The 25562-nt window shown below is 44.7% G+C and overlaps 1 protein-coding gene across 2 annotated transcripts; it reads right to left on the bottom strand.

Moving 5' to 3' along the window:
• Positions 1 to 5725: 5725 nt before the first annotated feature.
• On the bottom strand, positions 5726 to 21910 carry TIGIT (T cell immunoreceptor with Ig and ITIM domains). Of its 2 annotated transcripts, XM_004577890.2 has the most exons (4): positions 21490 to 21910; positions 19905 to 20222; positions 15955 to 16061; positions 5726 to 6261 (listed from the first exon to the last, which is right to left on the bottom strand). In XM_004577890.2, exons 1-4 carry the CDS (start codon positions 21551 to 21553, stop codon positions 6025 to 6027), a joined length of 726 nt encoding a protein of 241 aa, XP_004577947.2. In that variant the 5' UTR covers positions 21554 to 21910; the 3' UTR covers positions 5726 to 6024. The 2 variants fall into 2 exon arrangements, with proteins under 2 accessions (XP_004577947.2, XP_058517903.1); XM_058661920.1 differs by lacking the exon at positions 5726 to 6261 and having other exon boundaries at positions 15519 to 16061.
• Between the last annotated feature and the right edge of the window lie 3652 nt (positions 21911 to 25562).

Below are 25562 nucleotides of genomic sequence, written 5' to 3'. Positions count from 1 at the left end.
GGAACTGTTCTTGTCACACTTTCGTGCCATCCACACCTACTGCACGGACCCCAGCACTCTGCCATGTTACCAGGTGTTCTCTGGCAGCTGCAAAGTACTGCTGTATCCTCCATGTGCATTTGGATATGCTGTCCACTGTTCTGTCTGAGCTACTAAGGAGACCCAGGCCCAGCTCTGACACATGCAATCATGATCAGACCATGGAACCTGAAATTCTCTCCATGTTTGGGGTTCTGAGTCCAGCGGTTCAGGTGGTAGGAAATCACCAAAGAAACCTCATCTGAGTCCATCCCAGACCCGATTCTAGTGTTTGCCAATACAGGGTCTGGTACAGTCTGTCACCCAGATCAGCCTATGCATACACTGGTAGTTGCAATTGCTGGGTCAGTTCTGTCTCCAGTCCCGTGTTTTGCACAAACCAAAAGGTGTTAAAGTCCAGCTCAACCCTGCCCACCACATACTCAGCCTTCACGCAAACCAGTAGGAACTGCAGCCTAGTCAGCATGACCCACAACAACCCCCGCCAGGCCCACCCCCTACCCTGGTTCCTGTACGTGCCAGTATGTATAGTTCACTGGTCCTGTCTGTCCCATTTTCCATTTGGCTCTCGTACATGCCAACGGATATTGAAGCCCAGTTCATCCCAACCAGCCCCACTATCTAGTCCACAATGGTGCCAGCAGGTGCAACCATCTGTCTAGCCATGCCTGAGTCCAACAGATTTTTCCCATGCCAGCATCTGCCAGTTGATGCTGCTGCAAAGCCCAACCCACCCATACCCACTCTAGCTTGTGCATGTACCAGGAGGTACAGTCAGCCTGGCCTTTCCCTGATCCAGCTCACATATAGGCCATCAGATGTTGTGGCCCTGCCCAGCCTGGTCTGCCCCCATCCCAGCTCTCTTGTTCACCAGTGGGAGTAGTGGCCCCCGCAACCCCCCTACTGGGTCCATCTCTACCACTCCCCATGTTTCACATGTGCTGGTTGAGTGCTGCGGACCAGTCTGGAGCAACGTGTCCCACCTAAGCATTTGCCAGTGGGTGCTACAGCCTGGCCAGGCCTGGCACACCCCCAATTCTAGCTCATGCTGGTTGGGGCTACAACCTATCCCATCCCTGTCAGCATCCAATCCCAGCCCTAATGTGACTGGTTTGTATCGTGTCCCAACCTGGCATGACCCACACTCCATTCTGATGCTCAGATTCTCCAGCAGGTGATGTGAACTGACCTAGCCTGACCTACCCCCAACCTGCGCCAAATGTGTGCTGGTGGCTACTATATTTTGGTCTGGTCTGGGCTGCTCCCCATCCCAGTTTTTGCATTCACCTGCAGGGAGTGTGTCCCAACAGAGGAGTTACCCCAGCTCCTCCATCAGAATCTCTCGCAATGCCAGATCTTGCACACACCAGTGTATGTGCCAGCCCTACTTAGTCCACCTTCTGTCCCACAGAAACAGTGGCCTTTCCTGACTGGCCCTCACCCATTCTGATTCTTGTTGGGTACTACAGCCCAGCCAAGCCTGGTCTGTACCCAGGCACAGCTCACACATGGCTCAGCAGGAGCAGGGACCTACACCCACCCTGGTTTTCACGAGCACCAGTGGCTGTTGGAGCCTAGCCCAGTCCAGCACATCCCAGACCCAGTCCACACCCATGCTGAGGTACCAGGCAGCCATATCCAGACCAGACCGCAGCCCCCACCCTGACCCTCAGGCTCACCAATGGGTATCACACCCCAGCCAGGGCGTCCCCTTAGCTCCCATCTACAGATCTCGTGCATGTTAGTGGTTGTTCTGACCCAACCTGGCATAGCCCCTGATCTGTCTTAGCCTTTATCTTCAAATGCTGCAGCCTGGCTTGGCCCAGCTTGTCCCCAATCCCAATTCTCACTGTACAACCTTGTCCTACTCAGTCTGCTCCCATTCCTGTCTCATATAAATCAGTAGACTGTAATACCCTGGCCTGTACTGGCCACATTTTCAAGTGCGCAATAGTGCTCAATAGTCATTTGTGGTTACTGGCTACCATAAAAGCAGCACATAGAACATGGTCATTATCACAGAAAACTCTATTGGATAGCATTATTCTATCCCTACCTTACGCAAATAAAGGATGTCAAACAGCCAGTATTTAGTTCTGTCTTCAAGAAAGCTCAGGCTCTTGCCACACATTAGACTCCTCCTTGTTGTGCTTTGCAGTGGGGCTGAGTTGCAGCCACAGAGCAATACTGGGAAGAATCAGAAGACTGAACAAAACCAAAGTCCACAGCTTTGCTGCCTGTTCCCTCTGCAGTGTGCTGTGTCCACATCCAGCTCTGCGCTGAGAGAATCTGTATGAAGCTCAGTATGTGATGATTCATTTCTGGGGCTCACGGAGGAAGAGAGAAAAGACGTGAACAATATTACCTGTCCACTTATGAAGACTACCTCTCAAAGCTCCACCTTCAAAATTTCTCTGATATGTTCAGCATCATTCTCTGGATTGTTACTCAGTTCTGGTAGCGAAAGTCCAGAAGCTGGGCAAGGAATCAGGAGGCACATTTCTCCCCTTCTCTGACTCATCTTTTCTCTGCTCCTCCTGTCAGGGAATCCAAGAGAGGATCCAGGAGTGCATATAAACTTCCCGTCAGAATTTACCACTCCCTTTGGTATATGCTTGCAATGGGGGAATCTCAACTGAACTTGAGCTGTGGTTATGCAACAAGGTGGAGGAATCCACCATGGTGGGAGGGTTTGGGGAGGGGTGGGGAGAACCCAAGTACCTATGAAGCTGTGTCACATAATACAATGTAATTAATGAATTAAAAATAATAAAAAGTAAAAAAAAAAAAGAATTTACCACTCCCTTACCTCAATCCCCACTTCCCAGGTTTCTCCCATATAGATATCTCAAAAGACAAAACAAGAGAAAACCTCCTTTAAACGCTATTTGGAATGAGAGAGAATGAGACAGTGAGCAACAGACATAGAAAGACAGTAAGATGAATATAAATACTCCACTCCCCAGGGCCGGTGTGGTTTAGGATTAAGAGTCGAGAATTCCATGACCCAACATACATAATGGGAGCCACATTTGTCATTCTGATGGTCATTTTGAAAAAAGGAAACAGATAAAGCCAATTTAGTAATATATTTTATTTAGCACCAAAAACACAGATCAGTTATCATTTCAACATATGATCAATATTTTCACATTGCTAAGTGAGTGTCCATTCTTACTACTCATGTTAAACCCTTGAAATCTGGAGTGTGTTTACACTCACAACACAGTTCCGTAGCATTAAGGCCCGGGCAGGTGTTCCCAGCTGCCTTTGGAAGGTGGCTAACGTGGGCAGTGCGTGTCTCCAGGAATCTGGCTTTGAGGAAAGTATCTTCTCTGCTTCTCAAAGCAGAATCAAGTTTGGGGAATTCCACTTTAAAATTTATTTTCTGTCAAATTACATCTCATTTTCATTTTGCATCTTACCACCAACCCAGTGGTATTTATAGATGCTTCCTGATTATCATAATGATGTTAAATAACACTCACCTCTCAGGCCAGCCTTGCCCCCGACATACATCTCCTCTAAATCAAAACATCACTCCCTCTTTGTCATTGAATCTTAATTCATTTCCAATTCATGAATTGTGTCCTACTCTCAGTTGGTGTGCACTGGCTTCGTGAAACAGAAACCCTGAACTGCCCTCACAAATATTACATATGGATCTGTCTTTTCTCAGAGGGACATGGAGCACTGGGCAGATTTCAGCTCATTGCTCCTACCTCATGCCAGATTGGCCAAAATGAGACAAATTACAACCCATGGAGGAGAAGATGTTGAAATGTCTTCTTGCTCATTCTTAGGGAAGGGAGTTGTGCTTTAACTGTTGACTAGGGATAACCTGCTTTACTTTCCTCTTGGTTCCTGTGCCCATATGAGAAAATCAGCAGTAAATCCAGCCTTCCTACTGATGTCTTCAGGAGAGATGGTGGAAGGATAAAATTATTCAGCAATCCAGTCTAAGTGCAGTTAAGCAGCTCAGAACCTCTACTGAGCAGGAAAGGGTCAGGGAGTGAATAAAAGGGTTCAGAAAAGCTAATTTGAAGGGATTTGCTTTTTTAACCCTCCATCATCACCCTATGCTTATAAATCCAATTTTCCTTTGGCTTGAGGACAGATGCTGCTCTCAGTGGCCCAATGGGTTGATTTAGAAAAGGCTGACCTTGACCCAGATGCTAAGACCTGGTCCCTTGGTGGATCCACCTTCCTATGGGAGTCCCCAGCACACAAAAGCTGGAAGAGCCTGTAGTCCTCTGTCAGGCCATCACTCATGGGCTGGGAGCACATCACAGCTTGAAATGCCTGCCCAGAAAATAAAATCTCAAGTTCCTTAGCCCCTGAGTACCATGAGAAACATCCCTGTGGAACTTCCGGCTCCATCAAGCTTAGGTTCTCAACTTTCCTGGACCAGCCTCATTGCTCCCTCTATGTTCCCAAGCCACAAACACACCCACGTGCCCAGCCTGACACCCTCTCCTTAAGTTGACTTTTCAAGAAGACTTAAGTCTTGTGCACTTACTTTTACTGTTGGTGTCTTCCCCGTTTAATTCCATCTTCTGAAGGGCAGAAATCAAAATTTCATCATCCTCAATTCTCCCCAAGGGGAGGCTAGTACCTGCCTTGTTTTTGTTTGTTGTTTGTTTAGTTTTTTTCTTTTTTAATTTTATTTTTATTTTATGGTACACTCCACAGGCTCTGGGATTTCCCTTACCACTCCCCAAGTTTCTCCCCACCACCACCACCACTGATTTCCCCATATTTTTACAATTGTATAGTCTTCAAAAACAGTCATAAGTCCACCATTCTGCTCCTTAAGTGTTTCTGACATTGTAGGCATGGACAAGGGCACAGAGTCCAGCATCCTAATGTCAAGATATATTTAATAGTTTCATTGCGAGTCTATCTTTGGTTTGGAAGTACAGATGAAGACTGTATTATTGTATCCTCACATCTGGATATGATAGTCTCTATTACACAGCTACTATACATTCCCTTAAATGAAGAGCCATAAAACAAAATCAACAACAGGAATAAAGTTTAAAAATTTACAATGCCATGAAGTTAAATAACATGCTACTGAATGACCAATGTGTTGATAAAGAAATGAGAAAGAAAGCAAAACATAAGAGAAAACAGATTATTGTAAAAAACGAAAATAAAAACAAAACTACCAAAAACCATGAGTTCCAGCAAGAACAGTATTAAAAGGACACTGATCCTGTATTTTGCATGAAAATTACCTTATATCAGAGAGAACAAATGATATTTGTCCTTTTGGAATTGACTTGTTTCACTTAGCATAACGGTCTCTAGTTGGGACCATTTGGTTGCAAATGGTAGAATTTCATTCTTTTTAATGGCTGAGCAGTATTACATGGAGTAGATATATCACAGTTTCTTTATCCACTCCTCTTTTGATGGGCATCTGGGCTGTCTCCACATCTTTGCTACCTTAGATTGTGCTGGTGTGACTATAGGATTACAGATCCCTTTCTCATATGCAGATCTCAATTCCTTAGGATATATTCCCAAAAGTGGGATAAATGGGTCATACAGACCTCTCTTGATTCTAAAATTACATGAATGGGTGAAGAGTGATGAAATTGCAATGAGAAATGAAATGAAAATGGTTGTGCAAGCACACTGCCCACCACAAAACCCTGCAGCGCCCCCCCCCCCAAAAAAAACCCTTTCCAGTGCTATTATAAGGAAAATGCTGCTCAGAGCCATGGGATCTACTCAGGCTTCCAGATTGAGAACCAGGGCAAGGTTTTGTATGACTTTGCATTTGTGATCAAGGAACAAACTATACATTCTTGGTCTTCCAGAATGGAATGGAAAAGAAAGAAGAAATGAAACTGTGGAAGGGAATGACATCCGATCACTCAAAACACACACACACACACACACACAAAACCACTGATGCTTATACATCCATTATAACAGCACAGACAGGATAGGGTCTCCTAAAGATGCCTTTGGTTGTTAGCCTGTCTCTGTTAGGAAGCCGATGTTCCCCAGGCTTCTGTAACTCAGGACATTAAAGTAGTCGTGAGGCTCATCATAGTCATCTCCCCTCTGTTCTGTGTAGAGGTCAGCAGGGGCAGTGGCTGCCGGGTCACAGCTTCCTGGAGAAGAGGGAGCACTGGGATGCCTTTCCACCTGCTCAGTGGGCGTTTGCCTGGGGTCGTTTTCTGCAGAATGCATCTGAAGAGGTTGCTTCTAAAAACAAGGTACCACATAAATTACATAGAGATGTTATACAAAAGTTACACTTCAACAGGACATACAGTTACAATGTCCCTCTCTTCCTTTCTTACATATTCACACATGTGCACCTGCTAGCCCACAGCTTCTATTTCATCTCACTCTACTGCATTTCGTACTGCTGAACTCTTCACTTTCGAAATCAGCTTCCATGTCTTCATCCATGGCATATCTCTACCTTGTTCTGCACTCCTATCCTTCCCCTCTTCCCTCACCTCAGTCTTCAGCCAGGCTTGCCTTTTTGTTTTTAATCCTTGCACATTAACTCCACAAATCAAGGGGCTCTCCGGGTTCCACCCACTGCTCTCTCACACCTAAGATTCTGAACCACTTCATCATATGAATATCTATAACTACCAACTGTCTTCTGGAGAACCCCCCAAAGCCTTTAGTCCCCCCACAAGTCCACATTTGTCCTGAGCAAAGACCAGGTTCCACCTGCTAACTGGGCATTGCCACACAACCGCCAGTGTATTACAAGCACACGTTGCATTTTTTTTCAACCAAAATCATCACATTCTCTCCCCTATATGCTGCACCTGCCCCTACACACTCTACCCTAGCTTATTGCACTGGGTAATCAGCAACCTTGTGGCTAAAATAAAATGCTAATCATCTGTAAAATGTCATTCAATTTTATTCCTCAATACCCTGAAATCTCCTCCCTCTTTTTCATCTCTACTCTCATGCCTTCTTTCTCACTTGAACCTCACACTTGCTGCATACACAGTTCCTCTTATCTCTAGTTCAATTCCAAACAGGCATCACAAGAATGGTCATGCAAAAATGATAGCTAGATCAAGCCATACTTCTGGCTAAAACTCTCCAATAGCTCCCCTTATCTATAAAATGTTTCTTAACCTGGAATGCACCAGTGGACTTCAAGGGATATGCAAAATTCTTTAAATTTCATTTTAAAATCGCATAAAAGTTCTTTCTTACAGGAAGGAAATCTCTAATTTCACTGCATTCCCCCGAAGGAGACTGTAATGCTCCCAAAATACCCTTTGTAGCTTGGTTGCATCTACCTTCCCAGCTTCACCTCCTGCTGGGCTTCTGTAACCATGTGCCCCTGAATCCTGAGAACTACTGTTCACTGATGCTCTGCTCTGAGCACGGACTGTACAAGCTCTTTTGCAAGCTCAACACCAACTCCACTAAGTTTTCTACTTTTTAAAGTACTAACAGGCACAGACAGGTGAAGTCACCTACCAAGTTTTGTCTGATTCCAGGCTATACTCTTCTTACTCAGGCAAACTGCTTCTCCATTTGCAGTTTCTAATGCACATACCCCTTCAAATCCAGATATTCTATACCCATTGTTTATGCTCTGTAGTTCCCTGGGCAATTGTCCACACTTCTCCATAGTGTGTTGTCCAAGAAGCCTTCTCAGTCCCCTCAGGGAGAGTTGTCTTCCTCCCGAGAACTCTAGCATGGTCCCAAGCATTCTACATTGTAATGTTCAATGCCTCTTCGAACATGTTTCTGTCTTTTCCAGGCCCCAAACTGTGAGTTCACAGAAGGAAGGGTCTGTGCTGTATTCCCTTTTATAGTTTCACGCCCCTAACAAATGCCTAAGAGAGGAGCTTGTGGAAAGCAACTTTAGGTCCTTTGGTTCTTAGCAGCAGCAGTGCTCAGCCAGCAGTGTCCTCTCTCCCCTGAGCTCTCCACTCCTGCCTCCACAACACTGTCCACCTGCTGTCCACCTGCCATCTCCTTGGTCAAGAACTTCCTGGCCAGAGGCATCCCTGCTTCCATCCCCAAGACAGCCATGCCCTCATTGGGCACATCAAGCTGCTGCTGAAGGTCCAATGTGCCAAGCAAGCAAATGGCATGGACGAGCAGTGCAACAGCATCATACACCACAGCATTTGTGCCCCCATGGAGTGGGGATGGCATGCTGTCTTTCAGGAGGATTCATGGAATCTGCCACCATGCCACCTAAGCCCTCAGTCTCAACTTCCAGGAAAAGTGCAGGCAGGTCCTACTGAGAGGCATAGACAAGTACATGCCTTTCTGGAGGGAATTTGACTCCAACTTTCCCTCCAGGTGGGTGACTGGGGCCACCTCTCTCCTTCATATACTATCTGCATGTCCTAAGAACTTGCCTTGAGAAGGAACAGTGTACAGAACTCGAAGTATGGGGGACTGGGAAAAATCAGTCCAAGTTAGATGGGATCCAGGTCCTGTATCAGGGCTTTCACTTGTCTGTGAATGGCATCTACCAGGCTGCCTACTTCAGCATGTAAGATATGGCAAACAGCCTGCTCTGTGACACCAAGAATACCACAGGCTGGTGAGCTGGATGGTCACCCATATTGTCACAACTGTGACTGGCCTGTGCTGTCTCCTACCCCTTCCACACCATGCAGCAGCAGATGGTGCGGTCTGGACACACAGAAGCTGTCTCTCAGTACAAAGGAACCTTCAGTCATTAGCAGGTTTTTTTTTTTTAAAGATTTATTTCTATTAGAAAGTCAGATATTCAGAGAGGAGGAGAGACAGAGAGAAAAATGATTCATTCCCCAAGTGGCCACAACGTCTGGAGCTGAGCCAATCCTAAGCCAGGAGCCTGGAGCCTCTTCCAGGTCTCCCACATGAGTGCAGGGTCCCAAGGCTTTGGGCCGTCCTCGACTGCTTTCCCAGACCACAAGTGGGGAGCTGATGGGAAGTGGGGTTGCAGGGATTACAACCGGCACCCATATGGGATTTTGGTGCATTCAAGGCAAGGCTGCCATGTCAAGCTCATTAGCAGGTTTTAAAACTGAAGGGGCAAAGCCATCTTCAAGAGTACAAGGCCCAGAGTTCTCAGAGGCAAGCGAGGCAAGAAAAAGGAGCTTCATGGAAGTCCTGTAGGAAGAGGTTAAAGAAATTGTCTAGGCACACCTCTGTTGTCGGTGGAATTGGGAATCAAAAGAATTATGTAGAATGTTTAACTTTTACTTCTCAAAGATCATTGACCTTTGAATGCATGTGCTAGTTCCAGGGGTGACGGAGGTAGAGACTGGGGAATTTTGAAGTCATTGCAATGACAGCCAGGACCCAAACCCAGATCTGTCTGATTCCAAAAGCCACATCCTCAAATAATTCAATCTGCTGACCCTCAGGACCTATGGCAAATACCATCAGTGCTCTGCCCAGATCCCTGTCCCTGCCTAACACTCCCTTCTCCTAGGCTCCAAGAGGCCTCTTCTCAGAACTGTGCGTGTGCCCTCCTTGATGCAAAGCCAGCAGTCAATATCCAACCCAGGTAAAATCTCACAAAGCCAACTAACTTCCTGTCTGCAGGCAGGACAAACTGCCTATATTCTTTCTGGCTTCAACCAAGACTCCGCCTGAGGTCACATTCATACTGAGCTTTCTTCTCTTAATCATGTACTGCAACTTTCAGTACCTTTAATCTAGACTAAAACTTATTTTTAAGTGATTGGGAAAAATCAAAAAGAATAATATTTAATAACATATATAAAAATCATATGAAATTCAGGGCCTGTGTCATGGCATAGACAATTAAGTCTCCACCTGCAGCACTCACATCCCATATGGATGCTGGCTTGAGTCTTGGCTGCTCCACTTCTGATGCTACTCCCTACTTATGGCCTGGTAAGGCAGTGGAAGATGGCTCAAATCCTTAGGTCCCTGCACCCACATGGTAGACCTAGAAGAATCTCCTGGTTTCTGACTTCAGATAGGCTCAGCTCCAGCATTCGGGTCAGCTCCAGCATTAGGGCCATTTGCGGAATGACCCAGGGGATATGAGATTTCTTTCACTCTCTCCTTAACTCTGCCTTTCAAATAAAATTAAGATGAAAAATCTTCTAAATTTGTGTGAAATTCAAATTTCAGTGTTTAAAAGTAAAAATTTATTGCAACACAGCCATTCTCAATCATTTCTATACTACCTAAAGCACTTTCATCTAGAGTGGAATTGTTTTAACAGGAACCTTAAGCCCCTTGAAACCTAAGACTTAGAAACTTCATTTTTCCAAAGAAACTTTATCAATCCCTGAATAATTGCAAAAACCCAACAGGTGATTATAACTTGATCTTCTTGAGAAGATTCCAGAAACACTTCGTTTACTAAGGTGGAAGGAATGTACTAGTGATGCAAGAGCTGGCGTCACTGAGAAGCTCAATGGTATCTTGCTGAGATGGGAGAAGTTTTCAGAAAACTGGACCCCTCACAATAGGGAGAGGGAGAATTCAGATTAGTCTAACGCAGTTGGCAGCACTTAGCAAACAAAATGTAGATAATTGCTGCAATGTAAGCCAAGGAAGATGGGTCCACAGGAATATTAAGATGACTTAAAAGAGAATAGTGTTCCTAGGAGAAATGTAGATGGACAGTCAATAATGATACTATGTACATATTGAAAAAAGAACCAACTCACATAAGAAAGACTGAAGCCAGCCCTGTCCTATAGAAAATCAATATTCCTTGCCCAGTTTCCCCATCTGCAAACACTTTGGCTCCAGTTTCCAGCTGAGTCTGGACCTTAATTCAACCTTATAATATGCATTGAATCATTGAGTTCCCAAGTCTTCAAACTTGTTTCGGTTAAGCTAGTGTTTAGAAGAACACAGAGATGGAGAGTGAGGTGTTCTCTCTGTAGGTAGCCTTGGACTGCTATGACCCTCAAAGATTAGATCACTTAAGGTGACCCTACCACATAACTGTCTCCTTCCAAGTTCCAATAACCATCCTCATCTCTGTCCTGGAAAGAACTAGAGATGTTAGTATAGTCTGCCATGCCTCTCCTCTATGGTTTCTTTATATTCTGCCTATATCTTTATAAGTCCTCTTATTAAACCTTCCTCAAACACCCAAGTTTGATTAGTCCCTACTGGGACCTTGAGAAGCATGGCACTAAGTTTTTTTAACAAGGTGACAGAGGAGACGGGTGATTACTGTCAAAGTATAAGTAAGAAGCAGGGAGGACATATACCAGACAGAAAACAGAAAATCACCAAGAAGGATCATTAATAAAACATTGAAAATGTGAGCACCAGGACTTGACAGCGAGATTCTCTCTTTTTACCCTCTCCTCTTTGTCTACCCCCAAGGTAATCAAAGTTATTTGAGTCTTTAATGGGAAAACATGCTCCACTGCTTTTAATCCTTCCATTCCAGAGCTGAAGGCCATTGTGACATTAGAGGATATTGGTGCACTCGTCATGATGGAAGCTCCTTTCCCAGCACAGAGATTGTGCATCTCTCTCTTCATGTCTCGGCAGGTTCCTTTCTTGTTGATGTCCATTGCAATAGTCAAAACATTAATACAAATACTGAGGACCTCTGCCTTCTTCAATAGCACCAATCATGTCTGCTGCTGCATCTCCAGTCTCCTATCTAACCAAATCAATTGAAAGACGAAAAGTGAATGGCCATACTTTTCTGAACCAGATAAAGCAGCAATCTTAAAATCAAGAGACACAGAAAACTTTTGTAGGCAAGTTGGGAGATCAGATAACCATCAGTGGGTATAAAACTTTACATAACTTTCCAAGTAAAACCATCAGCTGTGTGAGCTTCTCTTCTATTTGAAGAATGTCTGTCACACATACAAAAAAGAAATCAGCAAAATCTGATTGGTGCCTCAAGAACTGTTGGAACTATTGGACCTACAACTGAGGAGACGTGGACAAAAGAACATTACTTTGATTCTGCTATCAAATTACCTTTCAGAATCTTCATTCCAGTATGTTTTCAGATAAACAATATTAGGGTGAAAGTTGTTGGGTTCTTCAACCTGAAGATCAGGTTGGAGATAGAATATATGTCAAAGAGAAGATATTGTCTTTATAAGCAACCCCTGATCAAAAGTAGCTTAAGGAAACTGAAGTGGATTTATCTACACAGAAAACTGAAAAAAAATTAAATATAAAATATTAGACTTAAAGTCCAACTGTACTCAATGATAATACAAATCAGTATGTGTAAAAAATATAGTTCTGTAAGCAGAATTTACAACAATGGGAAAATATATACAATAAGGGTCAAGGAAAGGACTTAGAAGTAAGACAATTTAAAAGCCCAAATACCATGGACTCTAAGCAGAAGAACAATAAAATGGCATTCTCTTAAGTAAACAATTCTAGTTTATTTAATTAATCTCAAATCAGAGACCTGGAGAGGGACTTAGCTCTTGATGGTCTTCAAGAGCAAAATAAGTCATATAGAAGTTAAACAAGAATAAAGAGAAGATTGAAAGGTAATCCTTTTCTGGGAGAGACAGAAAGGGGAAAAGGCAGAGATAAGAATTCATTAGCAAGCAAGATGAAGCCAATGCCTCCCTTGCTTGGACTGGCAATGAGCCAGCCAGCCAGGCAGGGGCTAAATGTCTGGTCAGACATTATGTATGGATGAGCTGAAAACCACGGGTAGTCTTAACCCAATATAGCTCATCTGAAAGAGTAGGGAATCCAGCTAATAAAGTCAAGCTTTGTATGCAGATGTGAAACACAACTCAAAGGAGTTCTGCTTCCAGTGGAACTATGCTCGATTTGGTTGCTTTCAACTAACTCTTCCATTGAGAACCATTAGAAAGTTTAAAAAATATTAGAAACTTGTGTTTGAGTAAATCAGAGATTGCCAAATCTGTGAGCAATTCGTGGTCATGAACACCAGTCAGGAGAAGGAAAGTCAGGGAGATGGGATGAACATTTGGGGAGACTCACTCCTGGAAGCAATTGCTTGAAGTGATGCCTAAGAGCCATATACACTGTGCAGAGCCTCTAGCTGGAGGTATAAAGAGAAGATTGGAATTCAAAAGTTAGCAAGGAAGGGGGAGTTTGGCAAATGCCACAGATCTTCAACTGGGATGCTAACTCATCATGTCCTAGCAATGAAAGACTACCAGAAACTGAGGTCCAGCTTGAAATCCTCTCCTCACAGACATAACTGAGGTGACTTGGAATTGTTAGCACCTGCAAATCAGTTTCCTGTCAAAGAGGGTAGCAAATCCAATCTGGAAAAAAATGATAACACCTATAACTTCAAGTGACTGTCACTGTTTTTCATGTAGAATGAACAATACCAGTCAAGAAGATACGCAAAAGACCAAGAAGATGGACAGCGGAAGAGACCCACAGGGTCCAATTAGGAGGATTATCAGGCACAAAATGATTGACTAATATTTACAAATCATTTAAAGAGGAGATTTGACAGACTGCAGACTACTTAAACTTCAAAGAAGATGTTTAATAAATTGGAGGTATGTCAGCAGAAAACATCCACTCCAAAATATGATGAGACAAATAGGTGGAAAATATGAATAAGAGGATATGAAATATATAAGAAAAAGTGAAAGTGTCTAAAATATAGAAACTTTTTTGTAATTAGAGCTCAGACGGGAAGGAATACAAAGATGGAGAAGTGCTATAGGAAGAGTTAATGGCCAGGAATGACTCCAAACTGGTAAAACATATAAGCCACAGATTCTAAAATCATTCCACACCCTTAACAGAATAAATAAAAAAGTTAATTGCACCATTACTAAAAACGAAAGATGGGAATTTTTAACTGGAAGGTGGAAAAACTCATGGAGCAAAGTAAGATCAAGTTTCTCAGTTGAAATACAGGAAGCCAGACAATGGAATTAGGTTTCCACATTCTGAAAGAAACTTACTGTCACAATAGAATACCTAGCAAAATAAATGTAGTGTTTATAAAAAGAAAAACACCCTTGTAGACCAATAATAACCAAGATGGTTCCTCATAATAAAAGAAGCACCAAAGGATATTCCCCAGGAAGAGGGCAAGAAAGGTATGAAGGCAAGAGGGACGAGAAGAACACATCCATCTAAAACAATATTGACTCATAAAACAGTGATAACAATATGGGGATGTAAAAACAATGAACTCAAATGTATTATAGTAACAGAAATAAGTTGGGGAGATAAGTTAAAGAACTTAAATGCTCCGAGTTTATTGCATAATTCAAGAAGTGATCACAAGTTCTACTTCAGGTAGTACTAATATATAGAAAGCCAGGGGTATATTATAGACTTTTTAGCCTCTAAAAGAGTAGCAAAATAATTCATAACTAACAAACAGATCTCTTAATAATAAAAAGTACTTTAATTCAAAAGATGGTAAAACAGAATAAGGAAAAACACAGACATGAAGAAATGGGATGAGAATTATAAAACCTTATAGAGATGTTCCTCAAGCTACAATGGGCTCATCACCTTAACATAAATTTGAGATTCTGTAAGTGGAAAATGCATTTCCCATAACTCCCTCATTGAGCACCATCACTTACCCACACAGACCACTGCTTATTACATAGCTGCCTGGCTGGAATGGCACTGCAAGAGAAGATCCCACTGCATAAGGCTAGACCAGGAGAAGGCCAAAATTCCAAATGACTCCTACTAAATGTCTTTCACACCATTGTGAAGTTGAAAAATTGTAAGTCAAGCAAGTTGAGGGTTGTTTGGGTACCAATAATAACTGCACAACTACCTAGTCAAGAGAATGATATTAGGGTTGCAGACATGAGTTGGGAATTAAGTAGGATCATAGTTTCAGGAATATTGGATCCAGATTTTTAGAAGAAGATCATGGTAACACTAGAAAACACTGTTGGAAGTCACAGGTTTTTGTTATCCAAAATGTTTGTGTGGAAACTTGAATTATGATGACCTGGGGTAGGCACTGTGGTTCAGTGGCTTAAACTGCCGCTTGGAACACTGGTATCCTATATGGGTACCGGTTTGAGTTCCAATAGGATGGAAAATATCTTTCTCTCTCTCTCTCCATCTCTACTTCCTTCTTTCTCTATGTGACCTGCCTTTCAAATAAATAAATCTTAATTTTTTAAAAAAAGCGACCATGACTGGCTTGGGAGTCCAAAAAGCAGACTAGACAAGGAATAGAAATTTCTTAGCTTATCCTAACTAACAGCCACCATTGTATGACACAAGAAGGACAGTATTATATTTCTTCATTATTTATAAAGCTTTCACATGAACTATGCCACCTGTTCTAACTCAGTGATACGGAAGAGCAGAATTATGAACTCCATGTCGTAGATAAAGACATGGAGACCTGGGAAAATGAATCCCCTTTTATAAAATCACACATTCAGTCAATAGCAGAAATTGAATCTTTCAATTCCCCACCCAATATTCTTTGGACCGCATGACCTCTTAAGCTAAAGTAACTAAATTTAGAAGCTGTCTTTCTTGTCATACACTTACCAATGCATTTTAAGAAGTATTTATTTCTCATCCTGCATAAGACCAGAGTAACCCAGTACTACCAAAGAGTTCTAAAAATTAAATCAACAAATGCACAGAAAGCCCTAGAACGCAGCAGCCATCCAAGATGCATCAAATTCACAGTAGATAAATTAAAACTTTCAGAGCAGGGACTTAGGGGACGGGCAGAATGTGGGAACTGTAAGTGACAGCAAGATGAAGAGGACACAGGTCCAACCTTCTGGGAGTCACAGCCTGGGTGAGCGATGAGGAAAAACATAAAACACTGCACTGAAGGGCAAGCCAAATACCCCAGAAAAGACACAAAGATCCGTGAAGAAGCACGCATCTGGGTCTCTCCCTGGACAGAAAGCAGGCCTGGAAGACCTGAGGCTGTGAGTGCTGATGGGGACTGGGAGTGCCCAGGCCAGCCAGAGCCATTACCTTTCCAGCCAATGCGACCACCCCGACGACTGCCACGCACAAGACCACCAGCAATGTAGCCAAGGCTGCCAGCAGTGGAATCTGGAATCCGATGCTCTGCTCAGCCACTAGAGGGAGGACAAAGCAGAGGTCAGAAATGAAGCTGCCTTTCCCAGGGGAGCCTTTCTCTAGACACAACCAGGGGCAGTGGCCAGGTCCTTGCTCTATCATAGGACTGGAGACTTCAGCCCAACTCTGGACAACGGAGGACCCACCAAGCCCGGCATGAAATCAACGATTCATCTTTAGAACAACGGTTTACATCATGTGTCTGACACCCATGTGGATCATTTTTAATACTCCTTTGCTCTATATGACAAAATTTCAGTAATTATGGAAATAAACAGATGATTCCTTACCAAAAAAGAGCATTTTCTTTTATTAAAATTTCATGTATATAAAAGTTTATCTGTAAAAAATCTTAATTAAACATTAAAATAAAATTAGTATTAAATTACAAATGCATATAAATTTGTACCCTAAGCCCCATAGCACATTTTCCTAGCTAGGCTGTGAAGTTCCAGAGGGAAATACGGCTATGGAGTCTTAGCTTTTGCTATTTTCTCTGCACCCGACAGCTAGATCTTTATGCTCAGTAAATATTAGTGGTATGGATGATGCACGAACAAGTATATTTCCATTAAACCATGAAAATGTAACTGGTAGAAGACAAGGAAGGGTAGATGGGGAGTTTTTAAAAAGATGAGTAATATTTGGTGTAAAGAGAAATGAGAAAAACAAGACAGTCACCCCATGAGTGAGTGTTTGGTTGCAGAGCAGGGATTGCAGGCTGCCTCCTCCCATCTATACCTCTCCTTAGGAGCTTGGACAGGACCTAGTATCCAAAGAAAAGAAGGAGACAGCAGAGGCCTGGGCCTTCCTCCATCCATTTGATTAAGGGCTTAGATTATTGGAAATGTGCTAAAAATTAGATCACTTCTGATAAGCAAAATGTCTGCAATATTCGAATTTTCCACATTGTGTTCCACCTGCCCTGAGGACTTGGTCACATCATAGGCAGTGTCCATACTGGATGGCCACAGGTAGAAAGTTCACTCAAGGAGAAAGAGAGCATGTAGGAGGCAAATGGTCATCAGAGACAGGCTGCAGGGAGCTACATAGGGATAGCCATAGAACCAAAAAGAACATATGGTTAGAACACAAGGAAGAGCAGGGTGGGAGCCAGCGTTAGAACTGGGTTTTCTTACACCATGTGGACACATAAAGACAGAAGGGGTTAAAACCATGATCAGATTTAGGGAAGATTATGATAATGACTTCAGTTAATTTTAAAGATAATAAAGACCATAGCAGCTTTAGTAAATTAATATCAATTTTGTTAGAAATTCTGACTGAATGAAAGCATCCAGTTCCACTAGTCTCAGTCACAGAGGAAAGATTTCAAGGTCTTTGAATTACAAGCAACTCTGGGGGCTGGTGTTGTGTGCGGATTCAGCCATCACTTGCTGTGCCCGAGCCCCAGCCACTTCACTTCTAATCCAGCTCCCTAATAGGGAAAGCAGGGGAGGATGGCCCAAGTACTTGGGCCCCTGCACTCATGAGGAAGACCTGGATCCTAGGCTCTTGACTTTGGACTGTCCCAGTTCTGGCTGCTGAGACCATTTGGGGTATGAACTAGCAGAGGAAAGATTCCACTTTCTCTCTCTCTCTCTCTCTCTCTTTCTCTCTCTCTCTCTCTCTCTCTCTCCTATTTCAAATAAATTTTTAAAAAGCTTTTTTTTCATGAGCAGACATGACAGTATCACTATGCTTAGGGTCAGGAAGGGTGGACTCTGCATCACGGATTCCTAACAGTTGTGCCTACTGCTGGGTCTGCTTCAAAGGTTAGGCTCACTTCGGGCAATAAGAGCTTGAATACTGAATAAGAGCTGTCTCTGGTGTTAGGACAGGGATCTAGGGTACAGTTTGAAATTAAGGCCATGGCAGAGTTTGTACAGGATTTGGCTCCCTAAACTCATGCAGACATTGGACCCCTTGTAAAGCCTCATGTTAATTGTGAACAGATTTTTAGTGGATGAATTCACGGTGGCAGGATCATCCAGTTATGGGGTCTGAAGGCTGAACTTTTGGGAAGAGACTTGATTCGGTTGCTAGAATGGAGCCCCATGACCAAATCACGATAGCATTATAAGGAGAGACCATAGAGAAAGCTGATGAAGGGTGTGCTCTGTGTCTGGAATCATTGTGTGATCGTCCTTTTTCCATTCTCTGGCTTTCCAGATGTCTGAACCAATGGGGCCACTGACCTTGGATTGTGAACCTGGAAACTATAACTATAAACTAAGGTGTTTCAGCTGCAGTAAAGAAAGACTGACCACTCCACATCCGTGAGAAGCCACAGTGGGAGCTAAAGTAACTAAAGAGGGGTTAGCACCCCAGGTCAGGAACTGACACTAAACTGACAAACAGGAAGAAACTGAAAGCAGCCAGTGGTGTTCTCCGGTGTTTTGCAAAAGTATAAAGGGCAGAAACATATAGGCTTGGGGCAGTGTCTGACCAAGGTCCAGTAGAATATCTCCCAAGCCCCCATCCCAGCTACTCCATGACAACTGGGGGAGAAATCTGCACCTCACTGCTCCTATTTTACCCTGGGGAACAGCTGTTCACTGTGACCTCAAAGAGCAGTACATTTGGCTGGAGTCACAGCTCCAGAAGGCTCTTGCTTGGGCCTGAGAAAACAGATAAAATTCTTCTCGTTTTCTCTACTTTTTAGGAGCTCCATCCCAAGGAGGGACTTCTGCCAGATCTTCCTCCCTCTACCCAGTACTGCAGCCTGGCAGTGGGCACCCAGGCAGATGGCCCTGCACTAAAGATCTCCAAATGGTCAAGAGCATCACTGTTATTTTTGCTGCAATTCAGCTCCCCTGCCCTGCTAGCTCTTCCAGGTTCCTCTAACCATGCAGCTATAAATACTGTAAGAACTTGAGGTTATTAAGTTTATTATGTACCTATTATTGTTCTAAGAACTTTGTATCAATTCATGAGATTATTCACCATGTTTGATAGATGAGAAAATTGAGAAAAGATTTAGTAATTGACCAAGATTACCTAGGCTCAATGCTTCTAGAGCCCAGACTTCCAACTGTTTGATGAATTTGACCTATGTGGGAGGTTTGCTAAGATGGGCCATTTGAAAGGAAACATTAATTTTATATAGAGAGAGAGACTGAGAGAGAGAAACAGAGAGAGCATTAATTATATATATTATATATATATATGTATATTTTCAAAGGCAAAGTCAGAGAGAGAGGAACAGAGATCTTCCATCACTGATTCACTCCACGGATGGCTGCAATAGTTGGGGCATGCCAGGCCAAAGCCAGGAGTCCAGAGCTTCATCCGGGCCTTGTGCATAGGTGGCAGGGACCCAAACACCCAGGCCATCTTCCGCTACCTTCCCCAGCCCATTAGCAGGGATGGCAGAGCCTGTGCCATTCTCTCCTCTGAACTTCCAGGTCTGATGATCATTTCCCAACTCCCAGAAAAATGATCCAGGTGTCTGAGCTGATCTAGGAGGGCATTTTGAAAACTTCCAAGTGCCACTGGATGTAAGTTATTTACACTTAGTTCCACACAGCCTTTATTTTCCACCAGCTCCACTCTTAATAAATTTAGGGACTAATTCTACATGATTGACTGCTAATTGAATAAATGAGACCACCTTCTCTCTGACCGGCCTGGGTCAGAGCTGCTTCTCCTGCAGGAAGAGTAGGATTCTGCACACATCACATCTTAGGCTCTGTCCTGGAGAGCCCAATTCCAGAGTTCTTGGAAGCTTCCAGGTGATTCTCAAGCTTAGGATTGAGAAGCCCTGCTCCCTAGGGGCTTTCTTGTTGGCATCTCCTATGCCAGAGGAGGAGGGCCTTGCCACTGTGCACCTGTGAGAATACCTGAGCTTCCTCGGACTTCCAGAAAGATCCTTCCCTTGTAAATGCCATGGGGGTAGGTATGGTAGATGCAGAAGTACTCCCCTGTGTCGTTTGCAGTCAGTGACAGCAGGGTAAGGCCCAAGTTGGGGCCTGGCACCACCCGTTCCCTGAAGGCTGAAGAAACATGCCAACCAAAATCAGCATGACGAATGGCCACAAGTTGGTCCTGCTGCTCCCAGTTGACCTGCGTCACTTCGGCCGTGATGGAAGAAAGGTGACATTGTAAGATGGCAGAGCCACCTTCCTCTGCAGAAAGGTTGCCCGCTGTGACTATCATGCCTGGGGAAGAGGAAGATGCACCATGAATCCCGGGTCAGCAATGAACCTGGAACCTCCTGCAGTGATTCCAAGGTGCTCAGGGCTGGAAGTGGCTTCTGGAATGACGGCTTCTTCATTCTCTCCAGCCACTCCCTCTTAGACACTGTCATTGGTGTTCATTTCCCCTCATGCAGTAGCCATTCTAGGTTCCCAACCCCATCTAGCATCCCCTTCCATTCTGCTTCCCCTTCTCCATGTCCTTCCAGTCCAGGCTAGCCCATCTCCTTCCACCTCACCACCTCCACCCCCAGAGCCTGCTTCTCCCCCTTCCCATTTGAAGGCTTCTCAAAGCCCCACTTCCTCCCCCGGGTCCTTGAGAGCCCTGCATTTCCACCTTCCACTCCTAGTGCCTGCATCCTGAATAAGCCGTGGCTTGTGGCTAATGACAGCACACGGCTCTTCAGCATAGTTAGCCGACTGACTCTTTGGTTATTTTCATATACCTGTTTTGTTCCCCTACTTAAGTACAAGCCCCTGTCAGTTGACACCACTTCTTGTTTTTGGTTTGGTTTGTATGTCTTCCCGCACACCATTTCTACATTGGGTGCACTGTCCCTTGAAATAAAACCTGGCTATTTGGCCTTTTATGATGCCCAGAAAAGCCTGTAGGAAAGCCAAAAAGCCAAGGAAGAGGAGTCTGGCAAGGAACTGGAATTCTCCCAGGGAAAGCTACCCTCCTCAGCATGGAGCACTCCCCCGAACCCTGGGTACCTCTGCACCCTCATGTGGGTCAGAAAGCAACACCCAAACTCCCTTATGCCATAGTGTTTAAATATCGTGGTCCATCCCTCTGCCCCCAGAAATATGTACCACAGGCTTTTAAATATTGAAGAAATGCATTATTTGAAGAAATATGTGAAGAAATACCATGGTAGAATCTGGAGGATCCATGAAGACATTTTTGACCATTAAGGACAGCAGAAAGGATGGAACAGTTGGAGCGTCTACTAAGCAGGTGCTGAGCACTCCTTTTGCCTTGCTTCCTCCCCTCCTTGCTTTCTTATGCCAGCCAGGCAAGCACCCAGACCCTGGGACCTACAAAAGCTGCCCAGCACTGAGCTCACTCCCAGGGCTGCTTTTTCCCACCCTAGAGCCCTCAGAACTCCAATGACTGCACTTTGTCCCCTCTCACAGGTGTGGCAGGTGCCAGCAGCCTGCTCCACAGCAGCATCCCGGATCCCTGCTACACTCAGCCTCCTTTCTGCCCAGAGAGGTGCTCGAGCCTTACCTGAGGTGAGGAGAGGAGCCTGCCTCAGCCCCTGGGCCCAGATCAGGAGGAAACACCAGCGCATGCTTCTGCCCAGAGGGCCTCCAGGAAGCAGCTGTGGCCTCTTCTGTGACCGACCAGGCCGCTGGCAGACGGGGAGGTGAAACTCAGCTCTGCTCAAGAAAGAGGGTCTCAGAAAAAGTGAGTTCAGCAAAAAAACAAGGTGAAAAAAAAAACAGAAAAGCTCTCAACAAGTACACAAGCCGCATAGGGTGAGCCACATGAAAGATTACGAAGGAAACACATTGAAAAATAAATAAAAAAACATGTGGTTTAGGTACACTAATCTTTGTATTACGATTAGTCAACCTATTGTTTTCAAGTTCTGTCCTAAGCTACACTTTCAAACACGAGTCTTTATTTCAAGAGCTAAGGGCACCTGGGTAATATCCAAGATTCTAAAGAACCAATTATCACAGAGAAAGTGCTCACAACATTTCTCCTGACTTCATCCCACTAAGAACGTGGGAACATGTGAAGGTGCGAGCATCCTGCAAGGGTACGCACACTTAGACTGGAAGCTGCACCTGCAATTTTGTGGGTGAGTATTTACTGTGGGAATACAGTACATGGGTAAGACAAAGGTTTTGGACAAACAGCCATTTTTGCTTGAACAGTATTGTCTCCTGGAGTCACAGTTCCTTTGTCTTTGTCGGGAGTGAGTGAGACCTAGGTGAATTCTGGTCCCTTGTCTCTGACCCAGTGGAATAAAGTATTCCAGGAGAGCGGGTTTTCCTGTGCACAGTAAGCCCATAAGAAAGAAATGCAGGGAAGGATTGTGAACACCTGTCTGGCACTCCCGGAGATGGCCATGTTCTACTGTTGAATAGATTTTCCTTTCCACCTCCGTCCCTTTCTCCCTCCCACTCCTCACTTACGTGAAAATGCATGGGTGCCTACAGAACATCAAACTTTGCAATAGGACAAAGTCAGGGAGGACCCAGAGGCTCTGAAAATCCAATAGTGCATGAATAATGCCAATCCCTGCCCTCAAAGATTTTACAATGCTAAAGCCACATGGGAGAGGGAATAGAAAGCCATGTTCGCAAGTCTCCAGGACTTTTACCACAGCCACCTTGAGCATGCTTCATTGTGTTTACTCTGAAAATCTATACCTCCACCAACAGAAATGCCCAAAGCCCTTTTCCCTGACCTCTGCAGGCTGATCAAGCACCTGAGCCTTTCGTAACACACAGGTTCTTGCCTTCCATCGCCATTGCAGGGTGCTTCATCTCACAGCAATTTCCTCCCTTCCCTGGGTCCTGCCATTCCTAGCTCTAGATCATGATGCATGCACCCTCCCATATCCTACTTAGACCCTTAGAGCGCTTTTTTTTAATTGTGGAAAATTGAAATAAAAATGAGATTGTCTTGATGCAAAAAAAGATCTTAAATCCATTCATACAAGAAAAGTTCACTGTAAGCATGTATCATTTTTTTAAAACTGCACAAACACACACATGTCATTCAATTTTATTTTTCCACACTTTTTGAAGTCCCTTCAGATACGCCTTGCCAGTGTCTCTCTGCCTGCCCAAATTCCACTCTGAGAAGAAGCATCATCACCTTTCAACAGTCACAACGCCTTCAGCTGAAGGAATGGTAATACCTAGCATGTGTCCAAGGAGGTGCTGAGGGTGAACCAGGGGGGTGTTGCCCCAGCTGGCTGCCAAGGCAGAGGGGGGAGAGATGGCAGATCCAAGGACAGCTAACAGAACAGAGCACAGGTGAGTACAGACTGGGACTGGGGCACAAACTGGTGCAGCCTGTTTCTATACTGGGTACGGCAGAGGTCAAAAACATTGGCTTATCATCTACAACACAAAATCCAAAGACGCTTAGCGTGGCTTTAAGAAGAAGGTAGTTAAAGAGTTTTCTCTGTTTGCTTCTCAGCAATTTGTCCAAAGAAAAACGTGCTTGAGATCATGTTGGTCAATGAACCCTGATCAAAAGTTTGTGGAATAATTCCAGAATTCAAATTACCCTTGTTTGGTGCACTCAGCTGTCTTATGCTTCAATTTCCTCATCTCCATATAGGGATAATAGTCCTTCTTCATGGGGCTGCCATGAGAATTCAATGGATTCATGTGTTGTAAAATGCTTAATAACATAGATTACATAAATTGAGGAAGTTTTTTTTAAAAAAAATCAGAGGCAATAACATTGTGGCACAGCCAGTTAAGCCACTGCCTGCAACTCCATCATCCCATACTGGAGTACTGCTTAGCATCCAGTTGCTCTGCTTCCAATCCAGCTCCCCGCTAATCACCTGGGAATGCAGCACACAACAGCCCAAGTATTTAAGCTCCTGCCACCCCCATGAAGGATCAGAATGGAGTTTCTGCATCTTGGCTTTGGCTTAGCCCAGTCCTGGTCATTGGGCCATTTGGAGAGCGAACCAACAGATAAAAAAGACAGCATCTTTCTATCTTTCAAATAAATCTTTTTTAAAAATCAGAGGAGAGTCTCCCTGTTTGTTATATAATGTATTTTGCAAAAGGTAAACTACTGATCTTGGCCCCCAAGATCAGGTTTCTCTGTTATTGTTGTTTTAAGATGTACCTTTTTATTTATTTGAAAGGCACAGTTACAGCAAAAGAGAAAGAGTCAGAGAAAGATCATCCATCCGCTGGTTCACTTTCCAAATGGCTGCAGTGGCCAGAGCTGGGCCCATCTGAAGCCAGGAGCGTCTTCCCAAGGCCCCAAAACTTGGATTATGCTCTGCTGTTTTCCCATAAACATCAGCAAGGAGCTGCATGGAAAATGGAACAGCTGGAGCTCCAATTGGAGCCCATATGAGATGGCAGTGCCACAAATGGCATCTTTACGCACTACAGTACAGCGCCAGCCCCAGCATTAAAAGAAGAGAGAGAGAGAGAGAGAGAGAGAGAGAGAGAGAGAGAGAGATTGAGAGAGAGATTGATTTATATTTCGGAAGGCAGAGTGGAGGAGCCTGAAACTTCATCCAGGTCTCCCAAGTGGGTGGCAGGGGCCCACCTATGGACCATCTTCTAGAACTTCAGCTTAGCCCTCTGCCCCCACAATAGGCTTCTGAAGCCAGATGCTACCTACCTCTTCCTTCTGTCCTGTGCATCTGATGTGAGAATCCCAGGATGTAAGAACTCAGCAGGCAAGCGGCCCCTGGGCCAACCACAGCCCCAAGCAGCCTTGCAGAAGTGTCGGGGACAGAAGTCTCCTGAGACAACCTTCCACGGGTCCCTCCACGTGAGAATCTCACTAGGGAAGCTCCTGGAACTGCAGCCCACCTTGCAATTTTGTAGGTGGTGCTGGGCAGGCAGGGCCGGGCAGCTCTAAGCAGAATGCTCCCAGCGCCCTGCTGAGTATTAGGGTCGGTCGACAGCCGCAGCGAACAGCCTGTACAGCCCTGGGGTCAGTCAGAACTGACTCACATCTTTTTTTTTTTTTTTTTTTTATCCCGCCCGCCCACCGCCCTGACTCACATCTTAAAGATGTCACAGGAGCCACTGCAGTTGTTCTCTCACCTGCCTCTAGGGGTTGCATGTCGGAAAAGTCTGGTCAGCCCTGGTGCCGTTTGGGTGGGTGTGGGTGCTGGGGAAGGGACCTAATATTTGATTGAAAGGGGATAAGAAGTGCTGATGGTGCCCAGAAAGCCCTCCCCAGGCCACATATGCCCCTTCACACCCCACACAGTCCCTTCACAGCCCCTATAACCCCTGGGCCCCATTGCCTTCAGCTACACAGGCAGCACGGCCTGTGCACCTGGGGCTGGGCTGGGGGCATGACAGTTCTGTGCAGGGGCTGGGACCAAGCCAGGACCTTGTACACAGGCCATACCCTGAACTTTACACCTTGCATAGACTGGTCCCCGGAGCAATAGCGGGTGGTGCTGTCCATCTAAGCAGGCCCATTCCCAACTGTGCAGAACGTAGCCCCCTGGTGGCAGGCTATGTTATGGCAGAAGGGGTCATGTCGGCCTGCCTAGTCGCCTGCCCTGCAGAGAAGGTGGACTGAGCCTGGGAGACAGGGACCCTGAACAGAGGCTGTAGGCACCA

The sequence above is a fragment of the Ochotona princeps genome, chromosome 3, assembly GCF_030435755.1.
Source record: "Ochotona princeps isolate mOchPri1 chromosome 3, mOchPri1.hap1, whole genome shotgun sequence".
NCBI lineage: Eukaryota > Metazoa > Chordata > Mammalia > Lagomorpha > Ochotonidae > Ochotona > Ochotona princeps.
Note: the sequence above shows the minus strand (reverse complement) of the source record. Positions and strands in the feature narration are given on the sequence as shown.

Coding starts and splice junctions, on each gene's coding strand:
- TIGIT (XM_058661920.1), bottom strand. CDS start 21,553: ATGCGCTGGTGTTTCCTCCTGATCTGGGCCCAGGGGCTGAGGCAGGCT. Junction 20,223..21,489: donor GGCTCCTCTCCTCACCTCAG/GTAAGGCTCGAG, acceptor CCTCTTCCCCAG/GCATGATAGTCACAGCGGGC. Junction 16,062..19,904: donor GGAAGTCCGAGGAAGCTCAG/GTATTCTCACAG, acceptor TCCTCCCTCTAG/TGGCTGAGCAGAGCATCGGA.